The following is a 24,254-nucleotide window of genomic DNA, read 5'->3' as shown; positions in this document are numbered from 1 at the left end:
TCATGGCAGGGGCTGGGGATGTGGCTCAAGCGGTAGCGCGCTTGCCTGGCATGCGTGCGGCCAGGGTTCGATCCTCAGCACCACATACCAACAAAGATGTTGTGTCCGCCGAGAACTAAAAAATAAATATTAAAAATTCTCTCACTCTCCTCTCTCACTCTCTCTTTAAAAAAAAAAAAGAGTATCATGGCAAATAATCAAGAAGTTTAATAACATAATGGAACAAACAGGCATATGATATTTACTTTTCCAAAAACCTCCCAGTCAATACCACCCATTAAAAATCACTTTTAACAGTCTGGTAAATCAATTCAAAATTAAATTAACTTTTTTATAATTCCATATGGGATTTAACCAGTTCATCTAATTTATTGATGAAAAATTATCTCTAACAAGTAAAATTGCAGATTTGGAAATGAAACATACCATTAGCTATCTCTGCCACAATAGCAGCATAATGTTACACTTTGCCTCTTTACTCTCCTACCCCCTTAAGAAACAGGGATGTTATTATGTGGTCTTATTTCACATCCTGACCTCTGTCAGTTGGGTTTGAAGGACATACTGAGTTAAAAACAAAAAAACAATCTCTACAAATACAACTAAAGACTTTACAAATTCTGTACAAATTTAATTCTCAAAACATGTTTTGGGATAAAAAGTCTTTTTATTTTTCAAAGATTATTATTTTTCAAAGAACTGATTAGAACGGTTGATGTACTGATTTATGTAAGTCTTGATGTGATTTCTGAAGCTACAATAGAGATGAACTCTTGATTTCCATCAAGCTTTCTTGGGTCCTACCTAAAGGAGGACTGCTTTGGTATGTCAAAGTTCAAGAGCCACCATTGTTTAAAAGGACAGCCTTACCACCTTCTTTTACTGAAAGTAGCTATGAGATAATCGAATCACAGTACTTTCATAGCTGCTCTCTGCCAGGACAAGGAATAGTGCTATCTGATCAGCAGGGTCATTCGTGGCCCAATCCGGACCCCACGACGTCCCGGCTCCAGCTAGGAGTTGAGAGTAAACAAAAGGCAGACCTGCGACTCTGAGCACTGCAGGTTCTGCGCCCACGAAACCCACAGCTGACTTTGTGCTGAAAGTGAAAAAGCCTCAGGAGTTGAAGTGGGCTCTTCCTCCTGGAACCCAGCTGATCCGGGAACTCCCCGTCCGGGAATCCACGTCGCCCGGGCAGCGGCCCCGAAGCCACCGCGGGCGGCAGGCTTTCCAGCCCGAGGGGCCCGCTCGGGCTCGGTCTGGCCCGCTGCCGTCGGGCGACGGCCGGTGCCTCTGGCACTCACTTCTCAGGACCCTTCCGCGGAGACTGACGGGGCACACCCGGCCTCCGGCCTCAGCCTCGCCACCCACGGAGTGGGACAGCCGACTACGCGCGGGGCGCTCCTCGAGGCTGGGAATGGCAGCTGCCTCCGGCTCCTCAACTCTCAAGGAACCTGCGGCGCACATTTTAAATTTAAAAATTTTTTAAATAAAGAAACCGCTCCCCTTTTCTACCCCCTGGCCCCGCCCACTTCCCTCCCCCGCGTCCTTCACGCGCAGCTCCGCAGGAAACCGGAGGGGGCGGGGCGGTGACGTCACGACGCCGGTGCGTCACGGAACGGCGGCGGCTGCGGCGCTGGCGGCGGCTGCGGCAGCGGCGGCATTTTAGTCGGCGGCGGCGGCGGCAGCGGGCCTGCGGCTGCTCCTCCCAGCATCCCTGGCGCGGCCATTTCAGCCCCATCTTGGCCGAGGGGAGGGAGCTGCAGCCGCCGCTTCAGCAGTTTGAATTTCAGTTTCTTCGCGTTTCCGAGGCGGGCTCGCTGAGGAGGAGCCGGGAGGCGCCGCCGCTCCCTCACGCAGCCCGGGCGCCTCCGCCCGCCGGCCCGCCGTCGCCCCTCTCTCTCCCGGGAGCCGCGAGGGGAGGCCGCGCCGCCGCCGCCCGCGGGTGGCTCCCCCGTCAGGGGAGGACCGCGCCGGCCTCCCTTCCTCCCCCGGAGCGGGCTTCCGCCGGAGACGGCGACATGTCTCTGGGGCCGCGCTCCGGCTGAGCCGGGAGGGCGGGCCGCGGCTCCGCTCTCGCCCGCCGACCCTCCTTCGAGCCGCCGCCGGAGCAGCCCGAGCGGGGCAGCGCCGCCCCTCGCGCCGCCGCCGCCCGCGCCTCCCACTCCGCCCCCGCCGGGCCTGCGGCCGCGCCGAGTGCCGAGTGCCGAGCTGGACAGACCGCGGCGGCCCGCGCCCGGAGGAAGCCGCCGGCCCGCCCCTGCCGCCGCGCTCGCCGTCGCTGGGATTGAATTGCGGCGCCGCGGCCGCGGGACTGAAAGGAAGGCGGAGCCGCCGCAGGAGGCGAGGAGGAAGCGAGAGGAGGATGCCTCGCCCGGTGGCCGCAGCGGCCCGTGACTCGTAGGGCGGCGGGCCTCGCACCAGCGCGAACTGGACTTTGTCTGCGGGCCTTGCGCTGCCCTCCGCGGTTTCCAGTGGGATCCCCGAGGAGCCGCGGTCCTCGCTGCTCGCCAGCCTTCTTCACCATGTCCAAGATGCCGGCCAAGAAGAAGAGCTGCTTCCAAATCACCAGTGTCACCACTGCCCAGGTGGCCACCAGCATCACAGAGGACACCGAGAGCCTGGACGACCCGGACGAGTCACGCACCGAGGACGTTTCCTCCGAGATATTCGACGTTTCCCGAGCCACGGATTACGGCCCTGAGGAGGTCTGCGAGCGCAGCTCCTCTGAAGAGACGCTCAACAATGTTGGGGACACGGAGACTCCTGGGACTGTCTCCCCAAACCTCCTCCTGGATGGGCAACTGGCGGCCGCGGCGGCTGCGCCCGCCAACGGAGGAGGAGCTGTTTCAGCCCGGAGCGTGGCCGGGGCACTCGCCAGTTCACTGGCGGCGGCCGCCACCTCGGCCCCCACCTCGGGAGCACCCGGCGGCCCCCCAGTGGCGGGCTCGTCCAGCGGACCAGGGACGGCCCCTCCAGCGCAGCCCCCCACCACTTGTAGTTCTCGTTTCCGTGTGATCAAGCTGGACCACGGCAGCGGGGAACCCTTCCGCCGCGGCCGATGGACGTGCATGGAGTACTACGAGCGGGACTCGGACAGCAGCGTCCTGACCCGCTCCGGGGACTGCATTCGGCATAGCAATACCTTCGACCAGACTGCTGAGCGGGACAGCGGCCTGGGCGCCACCGGAGGGTCGGTGGTGGTGGTAGTGGCCTCCATGCAGGGGGCGCACGGGCCCGACTCGGGAACTGACAGCTCCTCGACCGCTGTGTCACAGCCACCCCCGTCGGAGAAGATGAGCCAGCCCGCTCCGGCCACGCCGCAGAGTTTCAGCGTTGGGCAGCCGCAGCCGCCGCCGCCCGTAGGTGGGGCTGTGGCTCCAAGCTCGGCTCCGCTGCCGCCGTTCGCTGGAGCCTCTGCCGGGCCGCAGCCCATGATGGCAGCCGCACCGCCGAGCCAGCTCCAGGGGGCTGGGCCGGGCGGCGCCCCTCCGGGACCCGGGAGACAGGTCCTGCCGCCAATGAATGTAGCCCTGGCGCAGCCGGCTGTGCCCCTGCCTCCGCAGCCTGGCCCGGCCGGGGGCGCTTCTGCCGCGCAGCACCCGCAGCACTTCTCGTACCCGCAGCCTCAGATGCCGCCTGGGCACTTGCTGCCGGCCCAGCCCTCCGGCCAGAGTGAGTACTTGCAGCAGCACGTGACCGGCCTGCAGCCGCCGAGCCCCGCGCAGCCCTCGTCTACTAGCGCCGGAGCGACCCCTTCCGCCGCGGCCAGCTTTCCCCTGGGCGCCGGCCAGAACGCCGCCTCGGCGGCCGCGCAGCTAGTAACTGCGTCTCCTCAGCCCAGTGAAGCTGTGGCTCCGGGGCCGGGACCTGCGCAGGGCGGGCAGGCCGCGCCTTGTCAGCCAGCTGGTGTGCCCCCGGCTGCTGTGGGAGGCGTGGTGCAGCAGGGCATGGGTCCTGCGGGGCCCGGGCAGCCCCCGTCGGTGCCTCCGCCGCAGATCGGTGGCAGTGGTCAGCTGTCAGCCGTGCCTGGTGGCCCTCACACCGTGGTGCCCGGAGTTCCAAACGTGCCTGCAGCGTTGCCCGCTCCAAGCGTGCCTAGTGTGTCGTCTACCACTTCTGTTACTATGCCAAATGTACCCGCGCCTCTGGCCCAGTCGCAGCAGCTGAGCAGCCATACGCCAGTCAGCAGGAGCAGCAGCCTCCTTCAGCATGTTGGGCTGCCCTTAGCCCAAGGCACTCACAGCGCACCAACAAGTCTACCACAGTCTGACCTAAGCCAGTTTCAGACTCAGACCCAGCCTTTAGTCGGGCAAGTTGACGATACTAGAAGAAAGTCAGAACCCCTACCTCAACCACCACTTTCTCTCATTGCTGAAAATAAGCCTGTTGTGAAGCCTCCTGTTGCAGATGCCCTGGCCAACCCCCTCCAGTTAACACCTATGAACAACCTCGCCACCTCTGTGTTCAGCATAGCTATTCCTGTTGATGGTGATGAAGACAGGTATGGAACTCTTATTTTAAATATTGGATAGGAATGCTTGGCCAAACATCATAGCATAGGCTGCAGCTTTGGGAAATTTTCTTTTTTCAATTGAGGCCCCTTTATTTTTAAATATAAGATTTAGTTTACTAAAATTGATTTAAATTGTTTAAGTAAAAGCCTGTAATGAGAGAACTGGGCTTGTCACGGTTTCTTAAAAAGTGCTTAAATGGGTAGGGATGCAACACTTTATTCAAATATGGATTTCAGTGTAACCTTAATAATTTAGAGGTGGTAGCTAGTATGCTCCCAAAGGATTGTCCTTTTGTTAGATATTAATCACACTTGAGCACTATGGCAGTTTTACCAGTGTGAATTTTGGTGCTGAAACATGAATTAAGTTTTCCATTCTGGGAAACCAGACTGCCCCTCTAGCAAAACAACAACAACAAAAAAAAAAAAAAAACAAAAAAACAATACAGGTAAGGAATGGTCTCCAGTGTATCTGGAAAGGCTGAAGAGAGAGTCAAGTGTCAAATTCAGCTTCAAAGATCATACTTAGTTCAACCTTTAAATAGAAGAGGGTTGTGAGACTTCCCAGTGACTTTTCTAAGATTAGTTTTTTGTTTTATTAAACAAAATATATATTGGAAAGATGTTCTTATCTTCCATCAGTCCTTTTAATATAGAAAAGGAAAGGCCTGAAAATTCTTTTAACATAGTTAAAGAACATGTAGTTCTTGAAATTGGGAGTAATTTTATAGTGTAAATGTCAATAATTGGCTCCCTCTATGTAAGGGATGCTTTTTTAATGGCCTAAGTGAAAATTGTGTGTTGCTACATCATTCTACAAGAGTTGATGTTTAGTTATAGTTTAATGAGGGTTTTTAGTGGTTTTGAAGAAACATTGCAGGGAAGTTTGGCATGCTACAAATACAGTAGATTTTAAAATACTTGTTACAACATTTTAAATTACATTTAAAAATTACAGAGTGAGTTCAGACATTTTACAGTTACATATTTATTTACAGAGTTTTTTGAGCCAGATTAATTTTAAACAAAACTATTTTTGTGGGTTTATGTGGAAAGATACAGTAAAATGTTAAAAATTTTTTCTACCTATGTTTCTTAGTTTCTTCACATTCTTTTCTTAACTTCCCATTTCTAGTTAGCCTTGTATTTTTGTTATATATTTCTGTTGGTTTGAAAAATGCTCACTGAAATTCTTTTATCTTCACTACTTTTTGTAATTCAAAGTTCATCTTCTTTTATAGGTGGCTTACTTGTGGGGAGTCTTTCTTCCACTTGAGAACTCCACATGCCCATAAGTGAGCTCAGCTAGCTAGTCTTTGAGAAATTTTACATGGGTGAGACTACCAAGTAAAGAAACTGATTCCACAAGCCACTTAGAAAAATCTCTCTCCTTTTATAGATGCTTCCATTTCCACATATAGGGGCAAACCTGAAATCAAATTGAGTCCATTTTTTTTTCACCTTTGATAATAATTGACAGGCATCTTACCTCTTCTAGTTGCAAGACACCAATTTTTTTTCCCTGATAAATTGGTAAATAACCTTTTAATTACCTCTGTTTCTGTGCACTGCCCGATATCTCTTCAAGAAATGACTGGTTTACCAACCACCCCTTCTTTTCATGCACAAGTATATCTATGAATGAAAAATACATCACACCTTTCTTAGTTTGTAAATATGTAATTATACTTCTCAGAACTTTAGTGAGATTTTGTGGACTGAAGCAGAGAGATCTGTTGACATCTCTGAAATTCTGAAATGTATTCTTTAGGGTATGACCTCAGAGATGCATTTGTTTGTCCTTACTGTGTTAAAAGTTGATCATCTGAAGAATCATTCACAGACTCCATGTTTGAACTACAGATACTATCATACATTCTTAGCAGTTTGCAGCAGTTAATCTAGTGCAAGGGTTTTGATACGTGTGTAGTCCTGTTTTAAACATGAGACTTCCCTCCCTCTCCCCAGTCTTTTAAAATTTGTGTTGCTTATCAAATGTGCAATTCTAATTTTTATTACAAACTTTCATTGGTTTTTAATTTAACATGCTAGTTTCCAAGATGTAATCTTACACATTTGACGTTTTATCACAGGACCAACACACCTGGTGAAGGATTGAATCCATTAAGTAGAAATAGTAATTTTTTTTTTTTTTTAAACCAAAAGCCTTTGTAAAAGACAGGGTATTTTAACGTTTTAAGCTTGAAATCATAGAGTTTTCCAGGCATAAATTAAATTATAAGATGACTGTTTTTAGGGATACTACAGTTTTACTAAAAAATCTCAATTTTAGTACATTGGTTTTGGATTGCCTTATTAAATTCTACACAGTTTTATTTGCAGTCATTCAAAGTAAAATAAATCGGAATGAGAGGTCCTGAGTAATTAAGACAAACTTTGTGACTAGTTGACAAATCCTTTAGATCCCAAGGAAATATTTGTAAATTTAAAAAATTTAGGACTTTGGTAAATGCAATAATGTAATCTTTTTTTTCCTTTTTCTTTTTTCTTTCTTTCTTTCTTTTTTTTTTTTTTTTTTGAGAAAAGGGGGGAAAACAAAAATTAGTGTGGGTTTTAGGCCGAAAACTCTTATTTTGTGATTTTTGGTTCCATTACCTAATATGAGACTCCATAAGTTCAATTTCAAGGTCATTTATATTGCAGGACCAGGCCTTATATTAATGTATCTTAAATGTTATACCTTTGAAAGGGCTGATGATTGTATTGCAAAAGTTCTCAAATTTCATTACTTGCTACTATGTTATTAATTACCATGATATCTTTTTTAGACATTTTCATTAAAAAGGCTCATGATTAGTTGTTGAGACTCTTCAAATTGATTTTATGTAAACTGGTGGATATACAATGGCTGAAAATATACTTTATAAAGAATTGTGTATCACTTTTACAGTGAATGGTATAGAATTTGTATTAAACTACTACCTATACATTGAACAGACTCCTCTAAATGGGGGAAGAGTGTAAAATATTACTGGCCCTAAAAGGAACACAGTAGGAGATTGCTTTCCATAGATAACTGACCAGTGTGATCTCTATAGGCCATATTCCAGGAACTCCCATGAATGGCTGCAATTGTGAACTGTCAACTGCAGTTCAAGACTGTTAAAAACCTAATTGAAAGGATCCCTTAGTGGTGTGTGTGTGTGTGTGTGTGTGTATCTAGTTAATGGTTTTTATTTTTGTAGTTTGCTAATGACTACTGATTGACAGAGTATATAAATTGTGAATACTAAATGGTGTGCCCTGGTATGTACTATAAATACAAATTTTGTTCATTTATATAAATGTGTATATGTACTTTTAATGGAATTTTCTTTTTTTTTAAAGTTGAGAGGATTATATAAATGTATACCAAGAGGCAGAACTTTCTTTACTGTGAAACTTAAAACTTATAGGTACTTTTCAGAGTTGTATTACATGAAAATCTCACTGCACTCAAGTCAAAAACATGGATACTCCTTACTTGAATCTGTGTTTGTTGGAAGCTTTCATTTCTCTCTTTTTGCAGACTGGGTCTTAACCCAGGGCCTTGCACATGCTAGGCAAGCACTCCACTGCTGAACACGTGTATGTTCCCAGCACTTCTGATTGTTTATTTTGAGACAGTCTCTCTAAATTGTCCAGGCTGGCCTTAAACTTTAGATTCTCCTGCTTCAGCCTCCAGGTTAGTTGGGATTATAGGCTTGTGCCCACCACATTGGGCTTTACATTTCTTTATATATTGAATTTTAGAGGTAATTTTTCTCATCCAACTTTTCAGTTGATGTGTAAATCACATATTAGATGCCATCTTATGTCTACATAAGCCTTTGAGAGGGCATTTTTACCAAAGAGTAATCCAAGTGTAAAATTCTGTGCATATGTGATTATATGCATATGTGACATTGTTTAGTATAAAATAATATTTATTGGTGTATTCATCAGAAGTGCCTAATTACTAATATATATTTTAGTCATAAACATGGCTTGACGTAAAGAAAATTATAGATTTCCAGAAAGGCTGGATGATATCCTAGAGTACCTGAAATTTCTATATCAGTAGGAGTGTGACCTTTATAGTCAGTGACATGTATTGTTTGAAAATTTTTGTGCATTAATTAATATAGGCCAGATATTGGTTAATGTTTTTAGAAAACATAAGGGCATATCAGTGTGGGAATAAGTCATTTTATATAGGACTGGTAGTAGGAGTATGTATGTACTCCCTGATATTTATTCTTCTAGATTCTGATAGCACTAACTTGGAAATAGCATGATACTGGATTTATGGGTCTGGTACTTGGTAATTTTGAATGGAGTTTATCTTTCTCTGCACAGGAGAAGAGTGGAAGCAGTCATGCTCTCAGATCTTCTAGTAATGAGCAGTAGCCCCACCAAATGATAAATCAAAATAATTTCTTTCCTAACAGGAATGATTGTTAGGAGAGTGTAAAATAATTTTAACTTTCCAAAAATGATAAGGAGTTGGAGGCCAGGAAATATAAGTGATAACAGATAACCAAGATGGAAGAAAATATGGCAGAATAACATGTGACATGATCTTAGAAGGAATAGGAACACTTGTTAATAGTAAAGAATAGCGATTTAATTTTTTTCTGATTAAATGTTGCCTGAATGATGTTCCCCAAGTAATTCCTTATGAATGGGGAAAGCAGATTTTCCAGTAAGAAATCTTAGGAAATGACAGTATTTATAGGGGATTTGCAGCAAAATTCCTAAATTGGAGTAAATCCTTTCCGTTTGTAGTTTTTCCTTATACTCAACCAGTGGCTTGTGATTTGAGGCTACTATTTTTGATGGCATAATGCTAATTACTGCATCCACAAATGTGCATACCTGAATCATTGATTTGATGTCTTTCCCACAGCAATTCTTAAAATAGTCTCAATATTTGCTATATTCTTTATCTGGCATTGTTCAGGGCCGAAACTTGGTTTGTCACGTAAAGATTTTAGAACAGAATCCAGTTTGCATCATTCCACGACACTAATAAATATACTTTAATATGTGCACTTAGAACTTTTCTGGTAATATTTAAGGTATATTAGTTGGCCGCTGTATCTCTAAAAAAATGTTGGCATAATTTTTACTTTTCAGTCAAGTAAATTCAATTTCACAAATGCTGCTCTGAACCTCTCAAAATTTAAAACCTCAAATTAGACTTAAGTATTTTACCTTTATTTCTTTGTACTTATACTAATAATTGTTTTAAAAAATTAAAAAAGAGATCTCATTCTTCTAGTTGTTTGTGTATAATAGGATGGTTAATGAAAATTTTACAGGTAATTGAGAGTAATTCTGTTAGTGATGGCCCAAAACACACACCTACTATTAGAGTAGGCAGGACAAATAAGTGAAAATCACTTAAAATTTCCTATCCCATAGCTTTTACTAGAATTTAGCTAGTGAATATTGCTTTGTCGAAGATAAATTTTGTGATAAATATGTCAGTCATTTTAGTAATACTAGTGTTTGCAAATGTTATTTTAATGTTTCAGACTATCCAGCTTCATTATTTACAAGTAAATTGTTTAATCTGTGAATAAAGGATTTCCAAAGCAAATTTAAAGCTCAATAGTTACTAAAATAGAATTCAGTTTTACCAAGCAGTTTTGATTTCATATTTTAAACCCAATAAAATAGATCTTATATATGACTTACCTTTTGAAAACAACAAAGACAGAAAAGGGGAGGGGGCTCTTGATCAAACAAAATCAATTTAATTATGTTTTAACATACCATGTAAGAGTGACCATTACAGTCAGACAGTGGAATCAGATGTAGCTGGACTGAAATCCACTGTGCTGCATATTTGAGGTATTTGACTTTAAAGTAGTTGCTTTGCCCTGTCTCTTGTTGCCCTGAATAAAACAGGATAATACCCATCTTGGAGGGTTTAAAGTATTAAATAATGGTTGCAATGATATGTTAATAATCAATAATATAAGATAATATGTATGGCAAGTGTTCATCATAGAAATATGAATATTTTTGCATCCAAAATACTATCTGTCCAAATCACCTCTTGACATGCTACAATTTGTATCAGTAGTCTTCAGTTTTGATTCTGCAAGTGTAAATATATGTTATGGATGTAGTCAGAGAAAGGGAGATGTTTTAGGCCAGTAAGGTCATGAGGTAGTAAGAAGTATAACAAAGTGTGGTGTTCTTATTCTCCCCTCCCCCGCCCCCCACTTTTGGAACTGGGATTGAACCCAGGGGCACTTGACCACAGAGCTATATCCTAAGTCCTTTTCACTTTTTATTTTGAGACAAGGTCTTGCTAAGTTGCTGAGGCTAACCTTGAACTTGTGATCCTCCTGCCTCAGCCTCCTGAGTTGCTGAGAATTCCAGACATTTGTCACTACATCTGGCAGCAAATTGTGTTCTAAACTTGGCTCTGCCACAACTTTGCTGGTTTCTTTGGTCAAGTTCTTTAACTTCTCTCAATTTTCCTCATTGGTAAAGCTAGACTTAAGGGCTCAGATTTTAAGATTCCTTCTAGCTCTATTGAGTTAACAAGATAAGCTTCATGAGAGAGCTGCTAGTTTAAACCTTTCTCTTGTTTTAAACCTTTTTTTTTTTTTTTTTGTCACAGGACCATTGTGTGATAGTAAATGAGATTTGCAAATATTCATTCAGCAGATTGAATGTCTAAGTAAATATTAAAGTAACAATATGTCAATCATTCATCTTTCATTGTATTTTCTGAATAGTAAGCAGAGATACAAAAATAAGACTCCTGTTTTCCAAGATCTCAGGCTATATGAAAGTGATTATCATATATATACGTTGATATATACATTGTAGACTCTAAATATAAGGTGCTAATGGGCACAGTTTAAAACATCAAGTCATTTAACAATTACGAGGTATTAGACTAACTTCTGTTTATAAGTTATTCTTTGTATAAGTGTATATTTATATAGTTCAAAATATACAAAAGGAAAAATTGAAGGCTCTCTGCCACCTCTGTTCTTCTGACATCTAGTTTGTGTTCTTAGTCAAATCATTATATGTGCATGCTTCTGAGACCCACTCTTGAAATCTTAAAAGGGTCATTTAGATTAGGTTACTGATAAGAGAAAGGGATGCTTTTTCAAACTAAGGGAAAGGGCAGCTTGTGCAATGACATGGAAGAGTAAGAATTTGTCATTTTGAAAAATGATTTGATTAACTTGACCGGAACCAGAATGAAAGGCTTACAATCTTGATAAATTTAAATTTTTATAAGATTTTGGTTGCTATTAAATGTGTTTCTTGAAGCTTTTATTGTTCAAGTAATACTTATTTTGTAGCCATTTCAACACTCCTTTCAGTGATCATTGTATTTTAAATTAAAATCTTGCAACAGAATTGTGTTTTGGGAGTACATGGAGATGCACTGAGTCCCCCAAATTAAAATACTCAGTGGAATGTGTTACATACTTTGATACACCTAGTTCTAAACTTAACTATTGTTTGCCTGGGTATTACCTTGATGGGGATGAAACATTTGGTATATGTTAAGATACTCTACCAAAAGTTGTTTTTTATACAACATAATTTGGAAACCATAGCCCTATATTAAACACAAACCAAGCTTAATAGTGTCTGGCTCTCTGTATGCATCATCTTATTTGATTTTTGTAGTAACCTGTAAAGAAGTGCTTTCTTCCGCCCGCCCCCCTCCTTTCCCTTAACAGATTAGGAAAGTCGAGGCTCTGGAAGTTTGAAACACATAGCTGTTAAGTGATAAAGTATAGTGTCTTGCTTAGGTCTTCAACCTCCACATTAGTGCTCTTGTGTGTTTCCAGAGTTGGAAGTTTTTGCTTTTATTACTTGGCAGAGGATGAGATACTGGGAGGAAGGGAAAGTTACTGTAGCCACTGATGTGTTGTGTTGTAACCCTTTATCTAAAGGATATTTTTAACCATTTATAATCCCTAGATAGTAATATCGAAGTGGCCCTTGTTTATCATCTGCTTATTGTATTTCCCTGGTTTCTATTCAAAGAGTCTCTGAAGTTGAATTTTGACATAAATAAAAGAAAATGTTCACTGAGTTCAGGACTCACGTATCCTTTGAAGCCTCATCAACTTTTGTAGCTTTGTTCTACAGTGTGGATATATGTGTATTTTTTTTCCCTCCCTGTCATAGTTATCTGACAAAGATAGTGTCTTACTAAAGTGTTTTGTTTTGTGTCATTTTCTGATGTCCTATTTTCATGTACTTTGAATAGTCGTGATAGATCATTTAGTATATAAAGTCAAGGAGGAATATATTTTGTTCAACGATTTTGAAAATGGCTCCAACTAGGAAATCAATATTTTCATTTAGGTAGTTGGAAACACCACAGTCGTCCTAAGAATTGCTTGTTGGTTCTGTATTTAGAATGGTTAGGAAACTGGTTTCAAATTTTATTTCTTGGACAGAAGACAATTTGTGGCCAAACTATATAAAGTTCAATATTTTTTAAATAAATTTTTACATTTCAGTTACCTTTTGATATTTTTGGGTTTAATAGACTGTAACTATGAAATGATTCTATTAACAGTTTTCCTTGGACTCTTAATCCCTCATTTTTTTTGACATATTATCTTTATTTTATTTGTTTGTTTATTTATTATTATGTGGTGCCGGAGATCCAACCCAGTGCCTCACGCATGCTGGGCAAGTGCTTTACCACTGAGCTACAACCCCAGCCCAAATCTTCTCAATTTTTATGCCATTTCAAAACAGAAGTCTGATGATCAGGCCTGTTAGTATTTACAAATGGCTCTTTTTCTCTCTCTTTTTCCCTTAGATTTCTTGATAAGCTAGGTCTCAAGAGATTTGAAATCTTTTATCTACGCCTGTTAATATTTTGATCTAAAGTGTTGCTACTTGCTTTAAAAATAGGAAGGGGGACACTCAGTTTATGGGTAACATTTTACTTGAAGTAGTATTCCAGGAACAACAACCAAAAAACTTTTTTTTCTTTTTTTCTTTTCACCAGTGCCTGCTAGAATTGTGCATGTTAGGCAAGCACTCTTGTCACTTAACTTCATCCCGTTCCAAAATCGCATGTCTCATGAGTAGGCACTCTAAATTTTTTATCTTTAGAATCTAGACTATTTTTAAGTTTTCTATGGTATATAGACTGTATAACTCCAAATGCCTTCTTCATTTTGAGTATATATAGAATAAGTGTTAATTTTCAGCTTTTGCAATATTCTTGACATTTTAAAGATAAGTTCATTGATTGTATTTCATTTTATAGGTTCTTTTCACACTGTAGATATGTTCTTTTTTCCACTTTACATTTAACTTATAAGAGAAATTTTGCTGTTATGCTAAGAAATGCTAGAATTCCGTAATTTAAGTCATATGACTTTATTAAAACCAATTTATTTGGCAGATGAATTGGCCAAAATCTGAAGTGTTTTTTTATTTAAATGTCATCCTCATATTTGAGCATCTTTAAAGTTCTTGTTTATGAATTTTTAATTCCAGACTTGGAGAATAACTTCTAAGTTTACTTTGAAGGGAAGTATTTACTACCTAACTCTTTGAGTCATTCTGTCTAAAGTTGGGGTCTCTAAACAGATCTGTGAGGACATCAAACTAGTTCCCATATGGTCCTACGCAGGCCTGGTTTAAAAAAGGGGGAAAAAAAAAACCCAGTTGAGTTTCCAGTTGGTTCAGCTGGTTTTCATTTGATTTGGCAGACTGACTTCTAAGTACAGTTACATTACACAACTTAATTAGCCTTCATCTGAGTTTTGAAATCAGAGTTCTGTTGTGCATTTGTCTTGATGATCACTGATACTTGAGTACTCTTGCAGTAGACCTTAGAAATAGTTTTCTAACTGTACCCATAATTCTGCAGACTTTCTAAATGCACATTATTAGTGCCTCAGAATTACATTTTTGTCATTTTGTATACAAAATGATAGCTGTTGAGCATTGACTGTATTCCAAGAGATTTAGGTATTGTCTCAATTCTTCAGTCATCCTGAGAGGCTGTTAACAGAGATTTAAAGAAGTCAAAATTTAGTGCTGCTACATGTTTAACTTAGTGGTTTAAGAACGTAAACTCTGGAACCAGATTACCTTTCTAGGTCTATGGCATCAGGCAGATTACTTCTGTTGGATCCAACTTTCTGATCTGTGAGATAGGAATATATAAATCTTAGACCTTTTAGGTAGAAGCTGTTGCAAAAGTTGAGCTAATAAACATAAAGCACTTAGAACAGGGTCTCTTGTGCAATAAACATTTACATTGTTAGATGCTGCTATTCTGCTGCAGCAAGGATCAAGAATTGTAAAAATGATGTGACAGATATTTGTTAGCTCCCCTAAAGTACAAGTTGGTGGTTAGGGAGACCAGAACCATGCTGAAGAGGAGGGTGAACTATTAAGAAGCTGGTTTGTCAAAGGTTTTGTTCCCTAAGAAACTAGTCCTGAAACAAGGAGAATCATACATACTGGGACTTGCCCAGGTAAGCCATCAGTTAGGATTCTGTGCTGTTAGCCAGAATGGTAAAAGTGAATGATAGTTATTGTAAATAAGCTTTTACCTTTTAAAGGGGTGTTGTATTAATGCAAGCTAGAAAGCTGCCGTTGCAACCAAAGTTTTTGCACCAGCCCAGAGAAAAACCACATGTAAATATGTGAATTCTGAAGGTAGAAATGTGTCAAGTCCAACCCAGGAAAGGACTCTTGTTCATTCTCAAATACTTCCCACTTCAGCATATTCTGAGAAAGGTATGACTTAACATTTTACATGAACACTTAAGAATAGCTTTATTAAACTGCTAGACTAGTAGATATTATATTTAAAAGGCAAATGATGGGCTGTAGACTAGTCACATTCATATGTAAACACAATGTCACAACTGGATGCTAACTAACATTTAAAGTTTTATCTATTACCCCTTTTAGAAAATTGATCCTGAATTATTGTTGGAGTCTATTGGATTTTTGTCTAGTTTTTAATTTCTTTCAAAGTGTTTTAACAACTTTATATGCTTTTTTCTTTTTATTTTCAGTAAAGCAGTTGCACTGTATTAGAAATCTAAAATTTTCCTTCTTTTTTTTTTTTTAAAGTAGTGATTTTACTGTATATTCTCAACCTCATTTCCATTTGATTCTCGGATCTCACAGGAATCCTTCAACTGCTTTCTACCAAGCGTTCCATTTGAACACGTTTCAGGAATCAAAGAGCCTCTGGGATAGGTATGAATACTTACATATGGAATGCATACATGCAAAAATGTATGCATGAATTGCTTTGCATAAAACTGATCTTTGCTGTTTTAAGAGGGAAAATCACATAGTATCTAGCATGGGACAAAGCAGCAAAATAAACCAAAAGGACAGTATATATATTTTATAAACTTTTTTTTTTAACTAAATTTTGTGCACTTTATATTTATTTTTTTTAAGGATTTATATGTTCTGTGTGTGAATCTTATATTAAATAACCACTTATTTTAATCAAAAACGTATTTCTGTAGTAATTTTAATTTTGTGCTATTCTATATGATTTCTATGTAAAAGCCATGATAACGTAAAACAAAATATTATTTCAAATTTTAAAATTGGAGGAAAGACAAGACCAAGGTATCAGAGTAGTCATTGTTTAATTTTTGATGAGACGTTCAAATATCCAAGTTGGTTCTATGGAGTTCATTAGATATACATTACTGATTTGCTAAGCCCCAAAACAGTTTGCTTTCTCACAGAAATGTACATATTTTACTTTCAACATTAAAAAATACAGAATAGTTTCAGAGTTTATTTTTGAGAAAAGATACTTTGGTTTATCTTTCTGCTTAGCATATATTTTAAGTGAGTGTATGCTCTGTTCAATTATTTTTGCTGAATATTTGTTAGCACTACATCATTCTATGTTTAATTAACAAAAGTTGAGCACAAGCAGTGTTTTTAAAATTCACACAAAGCTTGTTAGATTCTTTTAACTCTGCCTGGCAATGCATTTGTGTCTTTTGGTATAGTTTTGGATAACAATCTGCTCCATCTCATTAGAAAGAGTATTGCTAAGTGCATGTACATATCATATTAAGACATGATCTATATTGCCTAAAAACAGTAAAACTTTCTTTTAATCCTTAGGCTTGATTTGCTTGTGTGTGTTATACTCTAAAGGTATTCTCTAACAAAGTACCTTTAGATGATGTATCCCTTAACACAGAAACACTTCACCAAAGGTGTTTTTAAACAGTCACTTTTTGAACTTTATGTTTAAAATTTGTAGCACCAAGTTTATAAAATCAGTTTTTAGGTGTTTCTGCTATAGCATTACAAATTAATATGTAAATATAAATTATAGCATGAAACAAGCATGAAGGTTTAATTATTCAAATAGCTTACTGGGTGTAGTCAGAGTATAAATACTTTAGGATGCATCTATACTTCATCTGAAGAAAAAGGGAAAATTAGCACTCTATTTTGAAATGTAATAAGTTTTCAACTGTATTTCAAATATCTAATTTTGACAAGCTGCCATAGCAGCGTGAATACATACATTATTTTCTCAAAGCAGCATAAAAAGATTTGAGCTTTATTTTGTATAATTCTGTTCTAATATTAAAAGGCTTCCTTGTTTCATTGCAAAACAACAAAGAAGTTGACTGCTCATTTGTTGTTACAGCTAAATACTCCTTTATTTATTTTTGTTTTATAGATACCAGAAATTTTAAGGTGTCAGAAATGAGGCAAGTTGCTTTATTTGTAGTTTTTCATGAGTTAAAATATTTTCTCTTCTTCAAAGCCAAAGAAGCTAATGGCTACTTGTCTATGTTAATGCCAAAATATAATCAGCACTTACATTCTAGATCTTTAGATCAGCCATTTTTCACTATAAATTGGCCCATTGATACCAAGGTGACAAGCCCAACCTAATGGAAATTGACTAATGGCTTCCTTTTGATTTTTCAACTAGCTTATTAAGTACTCAGTTGAGAAAAACTGTGGTTGCTAGATCCATTCAGAAGTTTAGGCGACTGAAAGTCCCTTACTTTATCTACTACATAATCTACTTATTTTAGGCATAAACTTGCCTGTCAGTATGGCCAGATATTATATTTCAGGCTTCAGTTTATGAGATCTTGGAATGCTTTTCAGTAGGGGCAGCCTTTATGCCAGTTTTCATTAAACATGCCCTAGATATCAGAAGATGTCCACTTTTGTCCTAACTTGAAAGACTGGTACTTTCTGGTACTTTTGATTACTTCCCCCCCCCCCCACCCCCTTGCCCGCCTCCGCCAACCCCCATCTCAAGGATTCTTTGAGTTTGGCTGAGTCTCTTTTTAACCAAAATATGAGTGATATATTTTTCTCATTTTGATTTAAAATTCCCTAATGGTCCTTCATTTCCTTTCCTATTTAAATTAGCAAGTTGAAAAGCTTTTCAACAACTCAGCTGCCTCTTCCTGTATTTAGATATTCTCTCCTGGGATATCCAGGGGTTTCCTAAATTGTACTAATATTAAAGCTCTTCTCAAGCTGCCTTTTCCATCTTTCTGTATATGCCATCATAGTTTCTGACTTCCCTACTTGCAGAATCCTCAGGGAATCAATCAGTAAAACTATCTTCAAGTATTAGGACAGTCAACACAGATAGCTCAAAAATAATCGACCTCTTCTTAGGAATGCCTACTTATTAATTAGTGAATAATGTAGCTACATGATTAGCTTTCTAGGAGATATATCTCGTTGTAAAGTCAATTTTTTAGTGATGTTCTCGTGTGTTAGTGTTTCAGAGCAGTAACTGTAAAATATGACTTTTTTTAAACTTTGCAAATTTAATTATTAGCTCTCTTAAATCTACAGAATTAATTTAGAACCTATCCTGCTAGTCACTGAGGATCAGGCTCTCATTGGGAATCTATAAAAGCAAACAGCTCTCAAATATAAAAGCAAACAGCTTTCAAGGTCAGTAAGGCTGAAGGAGAACTAGGGAGAAGAAACTTTAAAGGAAGAAATTAGGTAGTTTATAAGAATTTACTCTCATTGATAAGCACTTGCAATGTTTTCATGTTCATGAGGAAATTGCATAAATGTAGCAAGAGTAGCAATTGTTAGGTACACCATCCCCTTGAGTCTGCTTGTTCTTTTTTATGGTGGCACCACTATTTAAAGAGAAATTATTGGAGAGTAGAAGAACTGGGTTATTAAAATGAATGTCTTAAGTAAGTTTATAGAAAGTCTTTTAGTAAATATTTGATGGTTTTTGTTAAAATATTTAGATTATTCACTTGTATCTAATTACATCTGGTTTTTAAATTACTGACTAAAAAAAAAGTATGTCCTTAACCCAAGTATTTGTGTTAGAAAAAATTTTCATTCTTTTCATTGTACATTATGAGATTTCATTTTTGAATCTAGAAGTGAATTAGCACTAAATGTTTCTATATCAATAGCATGGGTACTTTATAAAATAATTTGTTTTGTTCTGTTCATCCTCCAAGAAACTTGGGTCTATTTTTAACCAATACTTGTTATCCCATATAATAGAACATGTTTCACAATTTGGGTAATATAATTTTTGAATGCTCAGTAATAGGAATATTTAAAAATCTTTTTAATGAACCGCAACTTGTATCAAAAAAGTACACCATTCATAAATGTACTTTAAACTGAAAACACGTGTGTAACCAGCACCAAGATCAGGACATAGGATATTATAACCCTCCTTCATGGCCTCTTCATACCCGCTTCTAGTCACCCTCTCCCTGTGCTAACTTCCGATACACTATGTAATTAGTGTACTTCCATACTATGTTAGTGCCTAGTGTTATGTTTGAGATTCATCTGTATAGTGGGATACTTGTTGGGTATTGGTACTGGTTAAATGTTCTCTCCCAATAATTATGTGTAAGTACCTTAAGAATATAGAACTGACTGAACCATGTTGCAGCACCACAAATAGAGTCCCTGATAATTTGTCCTTAGTACCTAATAATTTATCTACATTTCACTTAAGGACATCTAGTAGAGGGTAGTCCAAGAAGCCAACAAGGACAGGTTTTTAATGACCCTTTAGTGTTCTTCACCTCCCTCCTTTTTTGATCCTTCCTCCTTCCCCTGCCCCCCCTATTTATTACTTTGAAATAATTTTAGATTTAAAGTTGAAAAAATAATGCTGAGGGTTCCCGTGTACTGTTTACCTAGTTTCCCCCAGTAAACATATATTCAGGGTAACATATATTGGTCTTAATTGGTGTGGAGATTCAGTTAACTAAGTATACTTCCAAATTTCCAGGTTTTCCTTCAGTACTTACTAAAGTGGCTACGCTCACAGGACTCCTTTGTATCATATTATATAAATGTTTTTGTTGCTAGCTTATTCTGTAGTTTTTATGTAAGAGGTGAGCCAAGGTAGGACAAGCAGATAATCAGTAATACTTTGAGGATCAGATGAAAGCTATACATATTCGCTTCAAAAAAAAAAAAACTTAAGGACATGTTTATAAAATGTTCAGATGACATTAAAGCAGGCAAGTAATAAAGTTATTATTGAATGATGACATTTATTCACCAGTCTAAGGCATGTATGTACCAAAATTGAGAAATTGAAAGAACTGAATATGGAAATTCAGGGAAGTTGAAATCTAGGTTGAGTAAGTAGGTGAAGTAAAAAATATGTACAGATGTGTTATTAGTTGACAAAATTTTTGTGGTATGAACAAGTAACAGGCATAAAATATTAATGTAATTTAGGCAGTACTGGTAGAATAAAACAGGACAAGATAATGACATTGTATTACATTTCTGTAGGCTAGTAAATCTAAATACAAAGCATACTAAAGGCATATGTTTGAAATTAAAAAAATAATAATAAAAACTAGAGAAGTTACTTTCCTTATTTTCTACTTGGATAGCCAGGAAGGTGTTATGTTAACAAGCAGGCTTGGGCTTACTTAAAGAAAGTAAATGGGGCTCCTGGGAAATAGTTTTGCCCGCACTAGAAATAATAAATCTGTCTTCATGTGTGTTAATCAGGAAATTGATTTTTTTGAAGTTTAGATTCAGTTACCTTTAAAATGCCTGCTCCATTGAATTTGGTCCCCCATGTAGTTCTAAATGAGAAAGGAAAAAGGTAACTGTTGGAATTAAGCTCTTTTACTTCTCTTTTTGTCATTGTTGGCCTTATCAGCAGATCTTAAAGAGCTAAGTATTTGCTTAAGGAGTGGAAGGCTAGCAAACTGCTGTGCCTCATTAAGAAAGAGCCCCTTCTCAGACGTAGCACGTGGGGGTCCTGAATAGGGAACCAATGGAGCCTCCTTCTGACAGTAAGCTTATTGGAAATGAGAATTGCCATGGATGGTGGTAGTAAATGAAGCCCTCACATATAACAGAGCAGCAGCATATTAAATACTACAGAATTCTTCATTCTGTGGTGCCAGACGTTGGGAAAGTAACTTTGGGGTGGGGGGTGCTTATGTGTTATCAAGTTAGAAATTTAAGAAAGTTAACTTCCTTCAAGTCATGAATCATACATGCATGGACATACATACATGCATGAATCATACATGCAGTTCATAGTTGTAGGACATAAAAACAGTTCTTCCAGGGGCTGGAGTTGTGGCTCAGCGGTAGAGTGCTCCTCTAGCAGGTGCCAGGCCCTGGGTTTGATCCTCAAGCACCAAAAAAAAAATAAAAAGTATTGTGTCCAGCTACCACTAAAAATAAAATACTTAGGAAAAAAAAAAAAAACAGATCTTCCAAATTTTTAAAAGCCATGTACATGGTTATCAAAGTGATGCTGTCAAGATGTAAGTCAAATTCTTGTTATGTAAAAATAAGAACAGTATGTAGAAAGAAAATACAGTTATATATAAAGATGGTGAATGCAGGTTTGGGGGCTTTTAGTGAAAGATGAGAGAAGACCACATAAAACTGTGAAAACCATGCTGCAGTGTTCTGAAAACAAACCTTCCTACAAATTTCAGTAAAGTATTAGATGTTTGGTCATTGCATAAAGTACAGTCAGTCATCTGTATCCACGGGTTCTTTATCCTTGAATTCAGCCTACCTCAGAAAATAATTTTAATTGCATCTGTACTGAATATGTACAGACTTTTCTGTCATTACTCCCTGAACAATAGAGTATAAGAACTATTTCTAAGTGTTTACATCGCATTAGTATTATTATTAATCTAGAGATAATTTAAAGTATACAGGAGAATGTATATAGATTATATGCAAATACTGCTCCATTTTACATAAGGAACTTGAGCATCTGACCTGCAGACATCAAGGAAAAACTGGCAATAAATACTTATCCCAAATTATAGACGCTTGACAAAAGATTTTCATTTTGCCATTTTAAGTGTCTTCTGAGAGATCACCTTTCCTAACCAGAAGACTAAAGTCTTAAAATTTTACTTTTGCATAATAGTACAGAATGAAGCTAAGGGAGAATATCAAGAGAAATTTGCAATTCTTTGACTCAGCAAAAGTTTATTGATTCCTAAAAGTAAATGCTGGGAGAGAACAAGATTAGGACAACTCAGTACTGACCTTGATTATCTGGGTCTACTATGGAAAAAGATGGGCAAATACATTATCACAAGATTAAAAGTGATCTGTCTTGTAGAATCAAGCATTTTGTCTTTCAAGAACAGCTGGAGGGATTGGTCAAAGTTGCTTCAGAAGGTGACTTTTTAATTGGAAACTTAAAGATGGGTAGAATTTGGTCTTGTAGAACTGAGGAAAAGGGAACCAGTTCAGTTAGAGGAAATACAGAACCACTGCAAAAGGACAGAATATGTGGAATAAGAATAGTTCAATTTGTTGCCTAATGTATTTGAAGACAGCTGAGAAGAGAAGCTGAATTGGATAGAGACCAAAAATACTAGAAAGGTCCCCAGATGAAGAAGGAATAATTACCAGAGAGAAGGAATTATTAGGTTTTACAGCTGCTTGAATACTATAGGGAAGCACACAAACTTGACTTCAAAATGTCAAAAACCCTAACTGGGAAATTCTGGTACTATTAGAAAGTATTAGTGAAGGAATTAGTTTGGAAAGAAGAAAGTGATGAGGTTTTTTTATTTAACTATTTTATAGATAAATTGATGAGCTGGTGGAAATATTCAGGGTGCACACAGCTGGGTGGAGAAATTAAGACTGAAAGAATCTTTTGTTTTACTTTGTTACTTATTTTTAGAGTTCAAGCTTTAATAAAGACCAAGATTTCGAAGAAGGAAAGTAGGGTAAGAGGGTCAAGCCAGGACTTTGAGCAACACCACTGATGTTTAGAGAACAGGATCAAGTCTGAAGAGGATAAGTGATTTTAGAGACGAAAACACCCTAGGAATATGTTTTCTAGCCAAAGAAGGGAAAATATTTGAATCTATTTTTAAATAATTTTAGATTTACAGAAAAAAAAATGTGAGAATAAAACAAAAGAAATTTAATAGTCTTCATGCCAAGATTCATTATTAGCATTTTATTATATTTGCTTTGCCATCATAATATTTAGAAACCACTTAGTAAGTTGCAGTCTGGGTGTGGTTGCACATACCTGTAATAATTCTAGTGGCCGAAGCAGGAGGATTGCAAGTTCAAAGACAGTCTTAGCAATTTAGCAAGGCACTAAGCAACTCAGTGAGACCCTGTCTCTAATAAAATACAAAATAGGGCTAAGGATGTTGATCAGTGGTTCAGCCCCTGGTACCCCCACTCCAAAAAAGAGTGAGTTTCAGATACCATAATCATTTGATCTCAAATACTTCAGCATATGTTTCCTAAGAAGATTATTCTCTTACATACCAACAGAATAATTACCAAATTTAGGACACTTGACATTACTATGCTGTTGTATAAGGTGAATATGCAGTTTCTATTCAGTTTCTAACAATTGTTCCCCAAATATTCATAATCATTTTTACCTGATCCAAAAGCCAATACAGAACCATAGATTACATTTAATTATAAAGTCCTGTGTAACAGGTATTTCAATTCTGTTGTCTCTTATACGATTATTTGAAGTGTAAATATTGATCAAAAAAAAAAAAAGACAGTGCTACTGTTCTGGATAAAATACTAGGGGGAAAATGTATCTGCCTAGCTAGTTCATATTATTTGGGGAATGAAAGACAAGTGAGTACTGCCTGAAATCTAGATGGAACAACTAGGATTAGAGAAGTTTTATAAGGAAAGTTCTATTATTTCTCAAATTTGGGGGAGAAATTTCAGAGAAGGAGAGTATGCAGATGTTAAAATGAATGTGTCCTTTAGAATAGCAAGAGGTATATTCATGTACTTTTATTTCCTGTACATGGTGACTTTTTTGCATATGTATTAAGTTGGTAATTTAAATTATCTTGAATTGGAAAAAGAAGTATAATTAGAAGACATTTTTACATCATTACTTGAGTTTACAAATTATTAACTATCATTTATATTCTGTCCTGTCCTCTTAGTTTAATACTGATACTTAGGTGGTTTGTCTGCTGCCAGATTGTTAACCATAGATCTTACGTCTTAAATAATGAGATCTTATCTCACTATTTGAACTGGTATTACATTGGTTCCTTGACATTTCTTCTCTTAGTTTTTCTGTAACTAAGTGAACTGGTACACCCAACACACTGACATCGACTTCTAGCCTATTATTAAACTTCAGAACTGACAGTGAGAAATTATTCCTTTACTGTTTCCTCATCATTACATGTTTCTGTTATTTGCTTACCACCATCATTATTTAATAAATATCTCAACC

The 24,254-nt window shown here is 38.6% G+C and overlaps 1 protein-coding gene across 3 annotated transcripts in view; it reads left to right on the top strand.

Moving 5' to 3' along the window:
- The first annotated feature begins 2,377 nt into the window (after nt 1–2,377).
- TSC22D2 (TSC22 domain family member 2) overlaps nt 2,378–24,254 on the top strand; it is a 47,692-nt gene continuing 25,815 nt past the window's right edge. For 2 of the 3 annotated variants that reach the window (XM_081302439.1, XM_081302440.1), the window contains exon 1: nt 2,378–4,504. In XM_081302439.1, coding sequence (XP_081158565.1) covers nt 2,526–4,504 — 1,979 coding nt within the window. In that variant the 5' untranslated portion in view covers nt 2,378–2,525. Of the gene's footprint in view, nt 4,505–15,664; nt 15,737–24,254 lie in introns of all 3 variants that reach the window. The other variant, XM_081302438.1, reaches the window with a different exon arrangement.

This window comes from Spermophilus citellus (genome assembly GCF_964194105.1).
Source record: "Spermophilus citellus genome assembly, chromosome: 7".
Classification (NCBI taxonomy): domain Eukaryota; kingdom Metazoa; phylum Chordata; class Mammalia; order Rodentia; family Sciuridae; genus Spermophilus; species Spermophilus citellus.
The sequence above is the reverse complement of the archived record's forward strand: the minus strand, read 5'-3'. Positions and strand labels throughout refer to the sequence as shown.